At 31.3% G+C, this 19,989-nt stretch overlaps 3 protein-coding genes across 6 annotated transcripts; 1 reads left to right on the top strand and 2 right to left on the bottom strand.

The window, feature by feature from the left end:
- The first annotated feature begins 420 nt into the window (after positions 1-420).
- On the top strand, positions 421-3,614 carry LOC117163397 (uncharacterized). Of its 4 annotated transcripts, none has more exons than XM_033345638.2 (4): positions 421-1,759; positions 1,875-1,910; positions 1,993-2,141; positions 2,258-3,614. In XM_033345638.2, exons 1-4 carry the CDS (start codon positions 688-690, stop codon positions 2,402-2,404), a joined length of 1,404 nt encoding a protein of 467 aa, XP_033201529.2. In that variant the 5' UTR covers positions 421-687; the 3' UTR covers positions 2,405-3,614. The 4 variants fall into 4 exon arrangements, with proteins under 4 accessions (XP_033201529.2, XP_033201527.2, XP_033201528.2 ...); XM_033345636.2 differs by having other exon boundaries at positions 422-1,777; XM_033345637.2 differs by having other exon boundaries at positions 426-1,759; positions 1,990-2,141.
- A 190-nt stretch (positions 3,615-3,804) lies between these two features.
- On the bottom strand, positions 3,805-11,698 carry LOC117163400 (transmembrane protease serine 9). Its single transcript, XM_033345642.2, has 13 exons — positions 11,479-11,698; positions 10,868-10,961; positions 10,209-10,371; positions 9,746-9,948; positions 7,823-8,025; positions 7,259-7,437; positions 5,771-5,918; positions 5,396-5,477; positions 5,148-5,316; positions 4,874-5,079; positions 4,514-4,725; positions 4,217-4,274; positions 3,805-4,048 (listed from the first exon to the last, which is right to left on the bottom strand). The coding sequence occupies exons 1-13, from the start codon at positions 11,539-11,541 to the stop codon at positions 3,927-3,929; spliced, it is 1,902 nt and encodes a 633-aa protein (XP_033201533.2). The 5' UTR covers positions 11,542-11,698; the 3' UTR covers positions 3,805-3,926.
- Positions 11,699-14,615: 2,917 nt separating this feature from the next.
- Positions 14,616-19,785, bottom strand: LOC117163402 (trypsin-1). The gene is made up of 6 exons (XM_033345645.2): positions 19,314-19,785; positions 18,482-18,596; positions 17,209-17,371; positions 15,942-16,150; positions 14,939-15,190; positions 14,616-14,848 (listed from the first exon to the last, which is right to left on the bottom strand). The coding sequence occupies exons 1-6, from the start codon at positions 19,437-19,439 to the stop codon at positions 14,727-14,729; spliced, it is 987 nt and encodes a 328-aa protein (XP_033201536.2). The 5' UTR covers positions 19,440-19,785; the 3' UTR covers positions 14,616-14,726.
- Positions 19,786-19,989: the final 204 nt, after the last annotated feature.

Here is a 19,989-nt window from a genome sequence, read left to right as displayed (position 1 = left end):
TCCCTCCTATTATTAAATTATTTTTATAGATTATGTTTCCTTCTTATTATTAGATTAGATATTATCCTATTATTAATAGATCCTATTAATTATTATTATCATTTATAAAATGAATTATATATACATTGTTGCCATTATTCGTGATTAATATAATGAATAAAATAAATAATTTTGGAAACGAAATAAATGGTATTGTACCATAAACAGTAATGTTATTTCAAATAAATGTGAAATTTTCTAATGTCTTCTTCGCAGCCATTAACATTGATTCTTGTAGATTACTCATCGCGAAAAATAGCAACTACAAGAATAATCGCATATTTATATGTAAAATATATTGCGAAACAAAACTTTACTTATTATATATGTACATATATATTAATATAAGAAGAAAGAAAACGTTATATTATTGTTCAATTGCAAACCTTTTATACATTACGCAAAATGATTTAATTACTAAAACGACCTTTTAGGTTACGTATGCTTAATCCAGAAGAAAGATGGCGCATATGTAAAATTCTATGATATTAAATGCGTTGTTGGGGTTAGTATCAAATTAAATTGTGAAAGGTTATGTTCATTATAATCGCAAAAAGTAATACAGTACTCGCAGTAATAAATGTGTTGGAGTGATTACTAAGGAAATTAAAAGTGATATAGAATATTGACTTTGTAGATAAAGGAATTATGGAAAACTACGCAAATCGTTCACTTTTCGGTTTTACTATATTCGTTTTTTTTCTTTACTGTATGAAAGTGTCAGATGTACTAAGTGCACCAACAACTCTGCGTATTATAGATGTAATAAAAGCTAAGAATTACTTAAATTGTAATGTACAACCGTTTTTTTACGAAAATAATATTACATCAGTTTGTAATAATTTAACATATTCTGTGGATGAGCATGATTTAAATTCAACGAATATCCTTTTATGTTTTGCATTCCTTGATGGATTGTATAAAGTTTGTCACTCTAATGAATTTCCCAAGGAATATAATAATACGACTACATTTTATTCATATATTCAAAGTTTGGTCCCTGGTGAAAAAGAAAGAGATAAAGATGAGTTTTGTGGCAATATTAGTGACATTAATATTGCATATAAACAATTGGAACGTCAGTTATCATATATAAAGTCGTTACGTTTCTGCTATCAGGAATGCTTTGATAAATCAGGTAAATTTACTCCACTTTGTGCGATATTAGCATGGAACAAACATATTAGTGATACAAAACAAGTAAATACAAATAATAAGTCTCAAGGTGACACGAATGAGAAAGAAGATGATAAAGATGCAAAACCAGATCCACAAGTACTGCATCCTAGTCCAGGAATAGACAAACCTTCCAGTGAAGCATTAAAAGGAAATGATGATAATAAAAATAAAACACAGATAGATAGACATATTGATGTTAAAGCTGTTGTAACTATGCCACTAGTACAAGGAAAACAGAATAATACTAAATCCTCTATAATATCTAGTGAAAGTAACATCGATGGTATCAATACATCTCCAACAGGCTATAAAAGAAAGGAGTCACAAAATGGAAAAGATGAGGTTCTTGAAAATATAGAACCACCGCCTAAAAGTAATGACAAAGTAGTGATAGGAAAAGAAGAGATAACTAATACAAATTCTGTAAATAATGAAGATGGAGGAAATAAGAATGATGGTAGTGAGGATGTCACAACAAGTACATTATCAGAAAACACTCAGGAACAAGGTTTTAGTCATGAATGGAATTCCAACGTGCAAGGTGATGAATTATCTATTGGTACTTATCAAATCTATTATTACCTAAAATTTTGTATTTTTACTTTTACGTATGATCCATAAAAGATTTAAATTTTATGTATATTTTTTTTTTTAAGATCCAAATAATAGACCTGAACAGCCTGATGATACAGGTAAAAAGTTTTATAATAAAATCTTTTATACTGCTTAATATTTTAATGTATTTATATTGAATATATATTTTCATAATAGCAGATCAAGGTCTGGGTATGACTGAACAGAAAAATGTGATGTCTAGTTACAATAATATCAGGCCAGATGAAGAATCCCACTTTTTTACTTACTTCAGTATAATTTCCTTAATCTCAATAGCTGCATACATTGGTTATCATAATAAACAGAAGGTATGTAATAATTTTATGATATATTTATATATATTTTATATTATATTTATCTTTTTTATATTATATTTTATTTTATTCACTTCTGTTATTGATATTTTGGTATTTTAATATCGCAGATATTAGCTATTGTATTGGAAGGACGAAGATCACGTAATCGCGGTAGACGACGATCGAGTACAGTTAATTATACTAAATTAGATTGTACACTTGAAGAAGCAGTTACATCACAGTGTAATGCAAATGTGACCCATGTCATATATTAATGCATGTATCAAATATTTTAAAGCTACTGTATAATAGTACTTGTGTAACATATTTTGTACTGAAGTATATTTCCATTGTAATATGACTTCACTTTTGACAAATTGATTCTTTGTCAATGTTCCACTAATTGTTATTATTTTAAAGTTAGTAATAGATAAATAGTTTACTTTCAATTTACGTTCAATAACCTTTTCTTTTCAGTAAATTTTTAATATGTATTTTAATCAGTTGTTTACACATTTCAGCACATACATACACATATATATTCTTATTGGTTACAAGTACATTAAAATATAAGTTTTTTGCAGTATATTATCGATACCATACGAAGTAAATAAATATTAGCCTTATTAATTTTTGAATATTTAAGTAATTTTAAACTTAAACATTATCGTCATCTTGTACAATTAGGAATATGTAGATTTAAATTTATACTTTCGAACTCATTAGAAGATTTATTATATTATTTTACATTATTATTTTCGCTTTTTTCGCTTAAAAACTACAAATCATTTTACAAAATTAGTTTGGCACGTATTGTATTTCAAATTTTTTTGTATATTAGAGTACGATTTTTAATATTTTACCAATAAGATACATTTTTCCTTTAACTGGACTAAATTGTTACACCAAATTGCAAGCAATGATGTAAATATTAATATAAATCAGTGAAATAAAAACACTGATAAGAAAAAATGCCACTTACGTAGTATATTTAGGCTTCTATATTAACTTTTTAAGGTTTATGTAATACTTCATTTTTTAAATTTCATTTTTTTTACCTTCCTACCGTTTATTATATTTATTCACAGATTAAAGTTGTATAGGTGTAGAATCAGCAGTAGCTCTAGAATTATATGGTACACTTTTGCAAACAGTTCCTTCAATGATATATGTATATTATATATTGCAGTATTAATATATTATAATCATAATTTTTATTTTCGATATAGCATGCGGCTAAATGTTGTATTATAATGAAAATTTTATAATCTTATGTTACATTCGTTAATCCGAAAATTCGAATGCATTATCATTAATGTTCGAAATATCTAAGCAATGCAATTACTGTATGTATGTACTAGGTTTAAGCGAATTCGGTGCACAAAGTATTCTGGTGTTTATACGTATGTATCTATATATTTGTATCAAACTTAGGTCATTTCAATGAGTTATTGTATATTAACATTTATCAAGAATTATACCAAACTAATTTGTCATGATTGGAAATACCGTCCACTTATACACGCATATGCTATAAAAATATTATTGCAAGTGCCGACATCGAGCATGTAATAAATTTCATGCAACAAAGTGAACGTACATTGTAGGTACATACATTATATAATTTTCATAAGTATATTCTTCGTTATAAAATCGTTGTTAGAAACAATTAACCTTTTCTTATTTAGAAGTTTATTTACTAATGGATTTACATATTCTTTCTAAAGGTTTAGAATACTATACAGTAGAATTATATTTACAAGAGAGAAATGATCGTAGTTCAATAACTATGATCTATTATTTTGGACAATAGCACGCATCTTTGGTTTGTTGTAATATCCAATTTAGATGTGGACCAACTCTTGTGAATATCGAAATGGCAGGGGCGCTACCACATTTATTTACATCCGAAATTATACCTGTTATGAAGTAGAATGTCTCTTATTAATTTACTATTTTAATATATACAATTTCAGTCGTGAATGATTTATATAATCATAGTCAGATAGCTGTAATAAAATTATCCACTATGGTTATTTGAGTGACTCATACAATTTTAGAACTAATATCATAAATGATATACGTACCGACTAGATCATATACTCCAGCATATGAACGATATTGCACTGAAGAACCTACATCGTTCTGAAAAATATATTTTCATATTTTATTGATACAAATTATTGCAAAGTTGTATAAAATAAAACATAAATCAAAAAGAAAGATAAATTCTTCTCGATTGAAATTTAGTAATTTAATGGTATTCGTATTATCTAATGGTTTGTTAATACGTACCTTTTATATCTGTACTTAATTAGAGAGTTTCGATATTAATAGAACTTGTAAACAATTAGTAAGATAATACTGACGATAAGTTAACATACCTCGCATACAATAGAACTTCCACCTAATATTCCAGCACAGCCGGAATCGTTGTGAAAATTTGTAAGATTTATGCCAGATCTAATACACTCGTCGCGTCCCAAAATTGGAAGACCCAATTTTCGCGGTCGACAAGTCTGATTGTTGTTCGTATCTTCCTCTGTGCTCACTATCCACCCAACCAAAGTTCCAACTTGTCCAAGATAAGTCGAACCTGGAACATGTAGATCATAGTATACGTTGTATTAATAATAATACTTATTCCTAAACATAAATCTATGTATTATAAATTGAGTTTAAAATTGGTCAATTTCGTTTAATATTAACAGTAATTGTGTAAACTTGTTATATGAGTTATATACCTGGGTTTGGCAAACAAATGGGAGAGATTCTTCTCTCGAATTTAATCGGCTGACTTAACTTCATCAGTGCCAAGTTATGAGCATGTGATTCTACGTTATACTCCGGATATAGAACCAAAGATTCAACGCTAACTGTGGTCGATGATACATCCAAGTTACATCGATCGTATTCTCCAAAAGATATTTTTACTTCCGGCGCGGTTACACTACAAACAAGATCGATAAGTTACCATATAATATTTTTAACAACGTCACCTTTATTTTATTTACTAACCGAATGAGTTGGCTAGCAGAGGATAAAACATAACGATCGTTTATTAGAACTCCGCTGAGAAGTAATTTTGATTTTACGTGAATATTTGCAAGCCAGGGAAATTCATGAGTCTTCGTGTATTCCCCGCCAAGGAACCGTGTCTCAACAAATCGATTTGGTCTTCCGCAAACTGTAAATAAACTATATCGATAATCAACGAAAAAATTTCTCGTAATTTATATCGTAAAAAAATTGAAGTGTTTCCTTACGACAGTTGCCACATGTTTTAAATCTCCCAAGCAGGTAGTCCAGAACGCCTCGTGTTTGCCGCAGTTCGTCATCTCCTATGTCCTAATGAAATCAACACAAAAATCTTTAGAAAATATATTTGTATACGAATACATAAATTTATTTACATATTTTATTTCCTTGTTGTGTCATTCTTTAGAAATGACTAGACTTAAAATTACATCTTAAGGCTTAATTAAATTAAATTATCCATAGACTGCAGACTTTTATGTATTTGTGGGATATTTAAAGGTACAAAAATGCACAGAATGCGCGTAATATATCAAAATATATAAAATATCAAAAGTATAGTACTCGTAATAATTTTTTATCTAAATTATTGTAAGATTGCTTACGGATGAATTAAATTTATTGCAGTGAATGAACCTCGAAGTGAGCACCAACAGCAAACCACAAAGGATATATTTGAGGAAGTTTTGCAGCTTCATGACTTTTCTCTCGGCTGTCGAAACGATACTGGTCCCGGTTAAACGGTTGGTTTGTCTTGTATAGCGGGATTATCGTTGCCCGCATCTTGAAAAATATACAACGCTTTTTCCTCAATGTCGAACGTACTAACGAGTGGTTCCTCGGTATCGACCAAAGGATGCCGATCTTGTTTTTGCTTGTTTCGTTTTCGTTTGAATTATAACCGGTTTATAACCGGTTAGTACAGTACCGTTAGGCTATTTCAGGCATCGTATGATGGACCAATCCATGGAAATGGTACATGTACGTTTGACACATATAGTATCCCGATCGTAAGCTTTGATTTGTATTTGCTTCGACTTGAAGGCTCAATACGCGTCGACTTATCCTTCTATGCAGAGATTTGTCGAGAGAGCGTAATCGTTTCTATTGATTTGAAATAGGCTATGGTTGAGTCGTATTGATTGATTATACTGATCAACTCTGCTTTTTGTGGATTTCGAAAGTTTAAGAGTACAGTAGAATTATCTTTACATGAATCTAATGGAGGCAGTACATATAATAGAAATTGATTCGTACGATTTCTTATTCGAACAATAGAAATTCTCGTTCCGATTGGTGGGCTCAATCGACAGGAAGTTAACCCATTTGTATTGTAAATTACAATCTTCGCATTATTTGTTGTCTCGATCCTTTTAATTGCCTAAATATGCTTTATCATGTTTGTTGAATTATTTGTATATTTAAAGTGTTATAGATTTTAAATTGTTATTAGGATGAAATAAAGTGTATTGATAATTGTTGTATAATTTGTATAATAGAAACGTTTATTGACTATCTTGTCATTGAGCATATTACTTCATTTTTAAAATGATTATAATTTTCTTTATATTTGAGCAGATCGTGTGACACTCAAATGATCTTTTAATTCGTAATAATTGTAATTAGTCCTCTTTTTTAGATGAAAGATCATGTACAGGGAATGTTTGAGTATTTTATGAATACTATTTAAATAATTCCTAGCGAAGTAATTCGTACATTACTTACATTTGAGCATATTCTCTTAGAAAAAGATTTGTCAAAAAGCAGAATAAACATTTGCTTGTGTAGAAGTTAGTCTCTACATAAATATTAATACAAGTAGCAATATCAAAAAAAAATTATATAATTTACTTGTTGCAATGTTGAAAATATGTTAAGAAAATACGTTTTCAATGACTTTGGAAACTAAATATTAATTAATATCCGAAGAAAATCGACTTGATGTCCCTATGTATCTCAAAGTCCATCATCGATAATGGCGTCACCATGAAACTTGTATTTATCCCCATTCAATGTTGTTTCATAATAATAATTAATATAATACAGAAAAATCTATTGCTTTTCACGTTGTTACACATAACAATTGATCTTAATTTTGTTCACAGAAACATCCCTCTCGCGAGTGGTAAACTATCCAGTTTATGTATCGTGTGACTCTTGTGTAAACGCCAGGGTATCCTGGTCGAGCACATCCGTTTCCCCAGGATACTATACCTATGAGTTCGTATTTCTTGTCTTCGCGTTCGGCTATGAGTGGTCCTCCGCTATCACCCTTGAAGAAAGGAAAAATGTATAATTTCATCTATAATTTCTTTGAAGGCATAATTGAGAAGAAATATATAGAGATAGAAATATTGAGAATCTATGACGATAGGTCTAAGGTGTTCATAGTACAAATCGTCCAACAGGATTCGTAATATTTAATTATTTATAATCCTTAATTGATATTGCACGTGATCAATTTTAATTCAAATGTATCCTAATCTACTGCGATGGGATAAATGAAGATAAATGGAGATAATTATAACTCCGTAAAAGAATTTTTTTTTGTATCTAAGTAATTTTCTGCTAAAGTTTTATCTACTGCGCGTATATGTCAAGATACTTCCGCACAGAATCAGAGATATTTGAATATTGATAAGAAATTCAGATCTTACCTGACAAGAATCCTTTTTCCCATCAGGATATCCAGCGCACATCATGTTATCAGAGATCATACGTGGACTGTAGCTTGTGTTACGGCAATCCTGAAGGCTCATAACCGGTACCTCGACTTCCTGCAGCAGGCAAGATGGCTTCCCATCCTCGTACAAGGTACCCCAGCCGGACGCGATTGCTTTCGTTCCAACGTATTGCTTATCTGGAAACATTAACGTGGCCCGTATATGCAACGATGGAAACAATTATCAAACAGAAAGAGTAAGAGCGGGATTACGATGCAATATGAACAAACACGCGAACGACCTATACCTGTGTCATAGCTGGCTAGAACGTTTCGTATTTGAGCCATTCGATTTGATCCACTTGCACTTTTCACCTAGTCGCTTGACACGAATTATGCAATTTCGGGTAACGATTGCCACTGCGTTTTTTCATTGAGTTATGATTCGAAATGGCCCGTTATCACGCGGTTGCATTCGCGAAAGCTACCCGTATGTTGACTAATTTCTGCCTGCAATTCAGCCCCTTCATGAATCAGCCAGTAAATAATGCGATTATCGAATGAAACATGCAACGATATGTGTTCGATCGATGTAATTATTTTATTTTTTTCTTTGAACTTGCCATACTAGGTTTTAAATTAAAATATTATCGACAGTCATTGACGTAGATGCATTCAGGATGTATGCGTTTTGTAGGAGTACTTTAACCGTTTCCACAATTTTACAGCGGGGAAAGTACATTTTCCATCTACATATTTCTGTTTTAGATGTTTTTAAGAAACGATGACCCTCTGTTACTCGTATTCTTATATGGATACTAGTCAGTAATAACATTGAATTTATTTGAAGTGAAGACCATATAATGGTATGTGTTGGATATTTTTAATCGTTAGTTGTTTTTGTTTTGATGACCGTGGAGAAGGAAAATATGGTTATGGGATAATTCCAGAGGACGCATTAAATCATTTGTGAGGTCGTGTATTTTTCTGTTGTGAAAGCTTAAGTTTGTAGTTAGAAGATTAATGTAGCAATATCTCATAGATTTGAGTTATGCTGGCTTTATTAAGCAGCACATTGCTAAAGCCGAGATGTCTGTGGTTGACGTGTGAATTTATTATCTCTGTAAGTACTTGGTAGAGTTTAACGATAGGAATTCGTTCACACTTTTTTTGATAGAATTAAAAAAAACATGTTGATCGATAGGAGAAATGACACGCCCTCGACTAAACAGATGAAGATCGATACAAGAAGAATTTGCGTTAAAGTTTTTAACATAGAAGTAGGTCAATTTTTTGTCATTCGTATGCTAATTCTGATCGTCCAAAATCTTGTTAAGTTTCTAGTTAAAATAAATGCGATAAATGTGTTTCGAAATTGAAAAGAGTTTTTAAGAATTACGGAATTCAAATGATGAACGTTCTCAAAAGTTTATATTAATAATGCTGTTTTACACAATAATTTAGCAACTAATTTACTAATTAGTTGACAAATTATAAGTTGTAGACCATAGGCTTTTGTCATAAAACAAGTTTAAAAATTTTATCATTACTGATTAATATCAGTTATAATTTATCACAGCGCATTTTACACATGTGTATCGCACGATAAATGCGATATTATGAGTCATAGAAATTTCTTGGAAAACTACGATTTTTGGAAGAAAAATAATTATTTCGTATTTTCAAAAGATTATGCACTAGTTATTGGCACACTGGTAATAATCTATACCTTATTGTTTATTATTAGCAATATTAATATAAATATAGTATTTTAATGTCAATAATAAAAATAATAATATACTAATAACATTAGCAATTATATATATAACATTTTAACACACAAATTTAATTAGTCAAAAGGAAGTACAAATGTTAGCACTATTTGTGTTTAATGTAATAAGAAAAGTAAAAGTCGCACCTTTTTCTGTTGGCAAACATATGGGCCTTATAGTGTCGCTGAGAGGCACTCTTTCGTTCAGCCGTAAAAGCGCGATGTCATTGTCGAAATTGAGGAAGCTGAAATCACCGGTTAACACTCTGACCACGTATCTGGTCTCAGCTCCTCTCTCGGTACACCTGTCGTGTTCACCGAACGTGACCTTGATCATGAACCACATGAACCTGAAAATGGGACTAGCAAAGCTGATCATGCTTCTCTGGAGAACTGAATCATCGCTGGTAACTTAAATCAGAGATTCGAAACGTTTTGTTCTATGAATTATTTTTCTGGAGATTTTAACACCCCAAGTTATAGAAATCCTGTAGCAACTAGAATTTTGTTTTATTTTCGAAAATTTGGAAATATAGATATATGAGTACGTAACGTGCAAGTCACGTGGATATTATAGAGAGTTATTGCTTATTTTTCAGTGAATGCTTACCCTTTGACACAGTGAGCCGCGGTCAGGACGTAGCGATCATTAATCAACGTTCCACCACAGTAGAATTTGTTCAAATACGAAAGCCTGGCCATCCATGGGAATTCATTCATACGAGTAGTCTGACCACCGACTATTCGGCTTTCTTCGTTCCGCAGACCGCAACCTAATACATAGTTTGAACAGGTAAAGGTGCTAACAACCTAGTTTTCTTAAATGGAAAACGCAGTTCATAACGGTAACGAAAGATAAGATAATAATCACGGTAAGTTGACAATATCGATTGGAATTTAATACTAAGATGGAATTTAGAATTTGATGTAATGTTGGAGTTTATAACGGTGTTGGGATTAAGTAATAGCGTTGAATAGAAATTTAGTGCCTTTTGTGTGACTGCTTTTTGTTTTAGTGAGTGTGATTATGTATTCATTATGTAAACAGTACCGATAAGTAACATTTAATAGAATTTTAGTTTCTCAGTTAGCAATAGTAATTTTATTTTGTACTAGATGATATTGTATTTATTATATACATTGAATGTATTGAATATTATAATTAAGTAAATATTTCTAATATTCTCAATACTGTGTAACCGAGTTTTATATTGTCATTTGTAACTCGTTATTTTTTATATTGTTAGCGAAGATAGAAGCTGTACTTACTACAGTAACAAGGTGCAGGTTCTTCCATGGCGTACGGTGGTTTGTTACCAAAAATACCAAAAAAGTTTTTCACCCTCTCACCGAAAGTACTTGCCTAAAAGTTTTATGTAACTCTAACTCAACATCTGTTTATTATCATCTAATAGAATTAATATTTCTTTTTTAAAAACAGCATTTGATTCATATTATACCACGTTATCATGATTTCAATTAATTAATCATCGTGTATCATTTTTGTACGAAATCGTTCAACTATGTAATCTGCTTACATTAGGTATATAAATTTCAATAATTGTAAACCATAGCAGATCGTCGCCCATTTACGTTGCACCTAAACCTAAATGAACCAACAAACCTACCAGACCACTAAATCTACACGGTTATCATGAATCATAAAAAGTATTAAAACAATTTCATCATTTTAATATTCTATAATTGTCTAATTTCAAGCGAATTCACAAGTAAAATCAATCGATGAAAAAGTAAGTAAGTTAACAAATTTTTACTATTTTATAGTATTCCATATTTCGAAAATTACCACTTCTATTAATATTAATGATATATTACTAATATCACAGTTCAAGGAAATTTTATCAGGAAGAAGATCTTACTTGACAAGTTTCTGAGGCCAGATACAGAGCGACCAATAATACAACGCACTGGGAAAACTTCATTTTCCGTGATTAAATTTAGTCCGTGTTATTATCCGTGTGAAGTTTCACGCGTCACGTTCCACAGGAAGGATTCTTTATTGATGAAGGATCCTCCGCGCGGGCGCTGTCAGGAACGAGTTACGGACATGTCCCTAGCTGGGAGTTACTATCGCCAGTGTCCCACGGCGACTGAGGACGACTCAGGTCGAAGAGGTAATTGCTATTCCAGAAGAGAAGGAGGGCACGACCGACTGGTCGGCGACTGGACAGTACCTGACCAGTTCGGGTTCACGTTCAGGGTCGAATTACGGATGACTGTTATTGACCGTCATCAGGGTCACTCTAACTTTTCAATGGTTTCCATCGATAGCTGCAATCTTGTTTTTTCTCTTTCCACGGGTATGGACTTATCCACAGTTTCTAGATATAATCTAATATTTTTTGGTATGATTATAGATGTTACGGAAGAATATGACGAGTAATTTGATTTTAATGCTCGTCTTTTGTGTGTATCATTTACAGAAATTGATGTATATGTTATAATTACTATACTGATCAGACAGTGTGTTTATTAGTCAGTCATTTTTATGTTTTTGATAAAGATATTAACTAAGTGTAAAGGTGTCTATCGTTCCTTGTAAATGTGTTTATTACCTATACTTATTGTTAGATATTAATATATGTACGTATATATTGATTGGTAAGTCACTATTACATTTATTGAATTAATTAATCCAGTATGTTATATACGTGTGATTAAATTGGAATTTATTTGAATTTTAAATAGACAACGATTAATAAGAAAAAAATTATATTTGATTTCTCGCATTTGAATGTATCTCTTAGAATGAATAAAAAGTACATTTTTAAACAAATTTCGTGATTTAATGCTGATGATATTTTAATACTGTAAACGTCTTTCTAATAAATACTTAAGATAAATCTGACAGTAGAGTAATTTAAAAATTCTGTTGATTATATTATTTGGTCTTTAAAACAACTACGTACTATTTCATTCTTATTTGTTTAAATATGACATTGCGACATTCAAGAAAGAAAATGTTTTTCTTTCACTTATTCATGTCATGTAAGTAATCGAGACGCGCCCAAAAATTAATGCCTCGAATGTATTATGCAGATTTAAAGGGAGAAGACGTTTATGAATACCTATCTGTATCTTATTATATGCAAAACTTTTATTATACATACTGGCGCGTCAACTGGTACCGTTGAACCGCAAGCGTTTTGTATTAATAATGTGCCATTGGTTCAAGATAGACATGAGACTATTCGATATGCCGATTAAAGTCTGGTTTTTCCACTTTCGAACAAGTTACGATATATTTAATATCGTTTGGCATTTATCTGCGATCTCGAATGTGTGGCAGAAACAAGAGCTCTTCGATTTTACGGTATCATCGACGAGAATTCACTTTTAACGATTCTGTTTTCCTCAACGACATTACAAGAATAGTTGTTGAATAACGTCATATTTACGAGCGGGCGAGAAAAGAATTTTTATTTTGTATGAACAAAATGTGTAACAATTATTGTACGTATATCATGATTGAGAAGAGGTAATTTTTATACCGAAAAAAATAAGAGATTCTTAGTTTTTATTGGTGCATTAGGAGAATGTTTGCTTTAAACATTTGTATAATTTTAATTAAATTAAAATAATTTTAAGAAATCACAACATTTAGGAAATTGAAACTTTGAAATTGCATTAAAATAATTAAATTCCTGAGTAAAAATTCTCTCACCTAAAGAGTAATTTTTATGCAAAAAGAGATGGTCGCGGATATAAATTTTAAGGACCATTTTTTTGTTTAGGAATTCCAATTAATACAAACTTCTTTACTTAGATTGTTACTATCCTAAAACAATAATTTCGAAACTAGAAATAATTGGAATTTTAATTAGAATTAATGAATTATTACTACTATCAATTAATATTGTTACCTGAAAATACTAATACTTGAGGGAAAAATTGAAATTAAAAGAAATATAAGAAAGAAGATTGAATATCATTTGAATTTTCAATTACAATATTTGAACTGTTGAAACTCATTTAAATTACATCTCAAAATTAATTGTATTAGTATACATTTTAAGCGTTACGTGAGACTTTTTAAGTGAAATTTATCTCTCGCAAGCAGTTCCAATATCAATGTTAAGCTATTGTGTTACCTTGGATATAGATATATATACATTTACATAGCAAACGTTATATCATTGAGTACTAAATTGAAAGATACATACACGGTGCATCAATGCACACGCTGTCGTCCTGATTTCAGTAGAATGTTAGCTTCATTAATTTAATCGTGGTTCGACAGAAAACCGTTACTGATAATTATTCTAGCAACGTTCAGCTGCCATTCACGCAACAAAAGGTGTGACACCAGCATACTTCGAATTATACAATATTCATATATATTACATTTTGAAAACATATATATAAAATCAGAAATTTCAGGGTGCAATTACGTTTTATTGAAAACAAATCAAAACGAAAAACAGATATTTATTATAGAATTAAACAAAAAAATCTCCATTACAGATTACTAATTTAATTAAAACGTATAACAACTTACTAAACGAAGTTCAATGTTGTTTTCTTATTTTCTACATTTCTTTAAGAACGATTGGTTTTTTTTAAATAAATACTTTTATTTAGCGCGGTAAATTAAAATATCTCTTCTTTGTTACTATTAAATGATTATTCTAACGTCACAGTTCATTAATGCATTACGTACATGATATAAAAAATATAAAAAAGTAGTAACATCTATCGTTCACGTATAAAATAACTTTATATGATAATAACAATTAACTGAATCACTAAATCGCTAGTTTGTAACAGTTTCTTATAGTTTTGTGACTTTAGTCTTGCTACGAATGGAACATGAGCAACGATTCTTTTATATTAGAAAATGTTTTTTAAAGATAAGAATCACGATTACATCGAAGATGATTCAAAAGACGTGGCAGGCTTATAACTATATACATTTTAAAGTAATTTTCTATTTTATACCTAATCAATTAGTAAAACCATACTAGTAAAAAAATACAACGATTCTCAACAGACACGCTTGAAAATTAATAAATAATTACATAGAACTATAAAATATTATTGCTTCCTATGAAGATAGTCTCACAAATTCTTTGTACAATTATGGTTGTTGATGGTCGTTCGATCATTTTTAATTTGTACATATACATCCTTCTTTCATATTCGTATTGATCCAATTCAGGTACCTAGTTACCCTGGTGTATACTCCAGGATATCCTGGTCTTCCGCAACCAACACCCCAGGACACTATTCCTGTATTGAAAAGTATATTGACAGATACATCTTGATAATTCGAAAGTGAGCACGTTAAAAGATAAACAGGATGCTGTAGTAATTTCTTACCAACTATTTCAAGCCTGTCGCCTTCGTGCACAAGTAAAGGTCCGCCACTATCTCCTTGACAAGAATCCTGACTGCCTCGACCAGCACAGATCATGTTTTCCGTGATTCGATTAGCGCGATATTTCATTTTACGGCACTGTATTAAACTTAATATCGGCACTTGTACTTCATGGACTTGTCCAGCAAGCGCACCTCCTTCAGATGTCCGCCCCCAGCCTACCACGGTGCCTTCTTTACCAGCCGGATCGCTACCTGAAATTATTTCAATGAATTTTTGTGTTTTATAAGAGAAAGATCTAGGCAATCCTTAACATTAATTAAGTTATTTTATTGCAATTATTTTGTAAATTTTTTTTGTAAATTTTTGTTTTTAACTATCAAATGCTAAATTTAATCACGAATAAACTAAGTTACTTTCCAAGTTCTTATTTCAATTATTAAATCAATTCACTTCCCAAATTTGGGTATTTTAGAAAAAGAACGATGATTTAATTTAACAAAGTTAAATATTTATTATTATTTTCTAGTCTTTTTTATATTAAGAAACGTGTTGTTGCATCAGTTGAATTTTTGGGTTTGGCTTCCAAAAAAATTTAACACTATACACTTGACGAAAACGCGTAGCAAACATCATCGGTTGCAAAAGTGCTAATCTCTTATGTTAACATGGCCCATTGTAACAAAAGGTGAATGCACTTGTATATATTTTTGGAACATCGCTCAAAACGTTGTTAAAATTTCGATCTGGCAACGTAGAATATTTAATGGAAGAAATATAAAAAAATTGTATGTTCCGGATATTTTGTGTTTAATTTTATATTCTATTTAAAAATAGTACCGAGAGGAAATCCTGTTTTTTGTGCAACATTTTTCTGGACACATCGTAATTTTCATTCAAAATACTCTCTAATATCAGTAATAATTTTATTATGGAGAATTAAATATTCTCAAACATTAACAAACGTACAATTGCTCATCTCTTTTTACCTTTTCTTTTTATTACCTTTTTGAGGTAAACATACTGGTTTGACAGTTTTAGAAAATTTCACAGATTTGCGAAGTTTCAATAAGGCAACGTCGTGATTGTACGAATTCATGTCGAAGTTCCTGTGACGAATTATAGCGCTCACTGCTCTCATTATGGCTTTTCCGTCGGAATTCACATGTTGGTCGTAATCACCAAGTATCACGCGGATCCTCGACCGTTTTAATCTGAAAAACAAGTGACATTTCATATATTATGACGAGAAAAAAAATTTTATACATTCTTCAATGCTTTTTTATTAAGCGGAGACCAAAATATCGGAAACCTATTGATGAAATATCGAAAACCAGAGAACGAATTAATCTCTTTTTAATCTATTATTGATGACTAATTTATTTTTTATGATTTTTCGTTCATCATTGGATATATAATAAATTTAGTTTTTGGATAGATTTTATTCTTAAAAAGAAATTATAATTTGTTGTAGTACTAAATATAATTTCAAATAAATAGGAGTCAAGAATAAAAGTGAAGTAAGTTAAAATACTAAAACTTCTGGACAGTTAACGATCTCATTTCAAATAATCCAACAGAGTTCAACAAAATAACAAAGTTCAGAAAAAGAAAAGGACTGCTCATTCAGCATGTTTTTATTTCAATAACGGTCATACTTTTCTTTATCCTACATAAAGACTTACACAAGAAAAATTATAGAAACTTTAAAACGCTATCGTTGAAACAATATTCCCGTATTACATAATATATTCCATTCCAATTTTAGCAAACTATCCTACGTAATAATAAAAGTTTCATAGAAAGGAAAGAGCTGACAATAATTTTTAACATGTTCTCTCTTGCAACAACATTCCGTACGTGGGAAGTTGGAAAAGCTCAATAAAGGTATCTACACAATTGCGTAGCAGTTATAGAAACCTTTTATGAACATACTATGTGTATTATAACATTTTGAAATTTTATTGGCAGTATGAAATACTGATCGCGTCATAAGACAGGATTGAATAACAGACGAACGAAACAAAAGATTTATAATGAGATAATTACAAAATAAAAATATCCAATAAAATGTATCCAATTCGTATTAATCATTGGCGCTCGTTCTAATGCTTTTAATTACTAGCAGTATACATAAAATAAAATACACAGTATACGTAAAAACTTTTATACGATAAATGTTCAAACATTTTTAAGAGGCACTGTAATAATAAAGTTTCAAAGGGAGGAAAATAAGAACATAACAAAATTCTATGGAGTCCAAGAAACTTACCTACGTACACAGTGAGCAGCGGTAAGAACGTAATCATTGTTAACGAGGCTGGCTCCGCAATGAAAGCGACCCTCGTATACGAGTCTCGCCACCCATGGATATTTGTTTGGGGTTGTTGGTTGCCCACCAACGATTCGGTCCTCCTGATTGGATATACCGCATTCTGAAAAGCAATTCATCGTTCATTATTGCTTGTTACGTGTCACCGTCAATCGCTGCAGGAGCCGGAAATAGTGAGGAACGCTTTCTACCGTAAACTGTTACATCGGTAGTCTAGCACGCAATCATATGTAGGTACCGACTGACGTTATTACACTGGACATGGTCAAGTGTAAATTCCGTCACGTGATGTAATAAGTTTGCAAAGTCGCGTGGGGGAAAGTGATTTTTCGATCGCACTTTCGTTCCTTGCCGATGAGGAAGAGGCAAGACAGATAGAACGCTGTGAAAACTAGTTCGTAGATTTCTTTCTTCCCCCTACCCACTTTTTTCTTTGCTTGTCAAGATCCACGGAAGTGAAACTAGTTTCTAGATATGTTGTATCTTCAGGTGAATCGATTTGAGATTTTACTCACGTAATTTAGATTTTTAATATTATTATTCTCTTTCTATTATAATGAAGATTTTAATAAGAAACAAGGTATACGGTTTTGTTTAAGTTAGATATATTTTACCTGTTCATTAAATCCTCTTTCTGTATCTATTTGTTCCGGACTTGATCCCTTCCTTCCATTATTCATCTTAATTTCATATTGCTAAAGTTACTATTTTATTTATTAATTCCTATTATTAGTATTTTCTGTTAATTTTGTTATTTCTAATTACTAAAATATTGAATTTAAATTAACTGCTCTCTCCCTCTCTCTACATCTTTTATCCGTGTAAAATCCATACATTTCTAATGTATAGAATATCAATAAATCTAATGTTTGTTAGAATAATTTATATTTTTAACAAAATTATTATTATCGTAAAATAAATAGGTTTAAGAAATTTTTTTTTCGTTTAGCGTTATCATATATTTTTAAAATGATTATATCAAACTGATATATTTAACATAATTTATTTTACAACTTTCTACTGTGCTTTTACCGTTTCTTGATTGATGTACAGCTATAATTCAAAGAACGTTGCCGAGAATATTTTCATCATTAATAATCTTTTCTGCAAAATCACGAACAATTTCTAAAAATGCGTAGTTTCAAGTAGAAAATAAAATACACAAAAAGGAAGAAGGAGAAAGTGTCGTATCTAGCATACAGTATAACCTTACCGCATGTACAATTCCTTGACACAGCATCATCGTCATCCAAGCTGCTACTTATGTCAAGGCCGAATAATTCATCAAACAGGAACTTGCCCTTTCGATTGCGAGTCGAATTCGTTGTCTGAAAAAAAAATGCATCGATCATTCTTCGGCTGTACGTTCACTCTCCATTTCGAATAAGCAAGAAGAACGATCGGGGAAAGTGACCACGATCCGAATTATGGGTCAAGGCCTGCGTCGCTAAAATCGATTCTACACGAACAAACTAAAAATCTTGTATATTACTCATAAATATAATATTCAGAAAATTGATTCTAGTAAAAGTATCGCGAGTATAAAAGCGTGATTGAAAATTATCCTCAATTTCGTAGACATATATGTAATAATTTTTCAATTATATTCTTAGATCAGTAATGAAATATTTGAAATTGTTCATGAATGCATCGAATAATAAGTGTAAAGGAGACGCGAATTTCATAAATCTATAATTCCTCAATTACATTCCTCGTTCTACTAAAATATTTGAAATTATTCATGAGCGTCTTACACGAAGTCTTCCGAAGTACAGGAAGATTTCTAATAACTCCAACAATAAATGCAAAGGAGATGAATTTTATGAATATATAATTCGTCCATTACGTTCTTCGATCTGTATGTAGATATGTACCGAGATATTTAAAATACTTCTCTTCATTTTCATAGGCATGTTATACAAGTTCTTCTGAATTCAAATAAAATTTACGATAACTCCACCAACAGGTCTGAAACTCTAGTAACTCGCAACAGCTATTAAACGTCACTCGTAATCTTCAGTTTCACTATCAAATTTATTACTTACACTAAAATTCGACGTGGTCAACGAATTATTTTGCAGGAACTTCACATTCAAACATGTCACATGAGCGAAAAATAACAAGATTAATCCGAAAGTCCATATTTCGTGCGATATGGTTTGTCGAAACATGTTTCGGTTAGCGACTGTGAAGAAATGTCACGGTAGAAGGTCTTCCCATTCGTCGACGAACCTTCCTAGACACTCCATGTATTCACTGAATTTTCCATGATAGTGCATTCTATCGCGTACCGGCACACCTTCCACTGTTCCTTCGATTTCTTTCTCCTCCTTCTTCTTCGTCTTCTTCACATTTGCCCCTAGATTTAATCGAGAGGCTGCTGGAGATCGGGCGGACGTGGTGCAGACGCTTTCACCGCGCTTCCACGAAGACGTCAGACTGGCCGAGACCAAGACCAACACCGAGTGTTCGACTCACTCTCGAAGAAAGTTCTTTCACTATGTCCTGTTGCTCTTCCCATTCAGTATGCGATGCCGATCGCACATGATCCTCTCGTTTCGAAATTGGCAAGATGGACGTGAATTCGTGTCACGCGACTGCCCAGATTTGTTATATGGCACCGTGTCTTCCGACTATTCGATGCTGTATAACATTTGCACTTGATTCATTAAAAATATTGATAGTTAATTAAGATTTAGACTTAGAAAATATCTAGGTTAA

This window comes from Bombus vancouverensis, chromosome 9 (genome assembly GCF_051014615.1).
Source record: "Bombus vancouverensis nearcticus chromosome 9, iyBomVanc1_principal, whole genome shotgun sequence".
Lineage (NCBI taxonomy): Eukaryota > Metazoa > Arthropoda > Insecta > Hymenoptera > Apidae > Bombus > Bombus vancouverensis.
The sequence above is the reverse complement of the archived record's forward strand: the minus strand, read 5'-3'. Positions and strand labels throughout refer to the sequence as shown.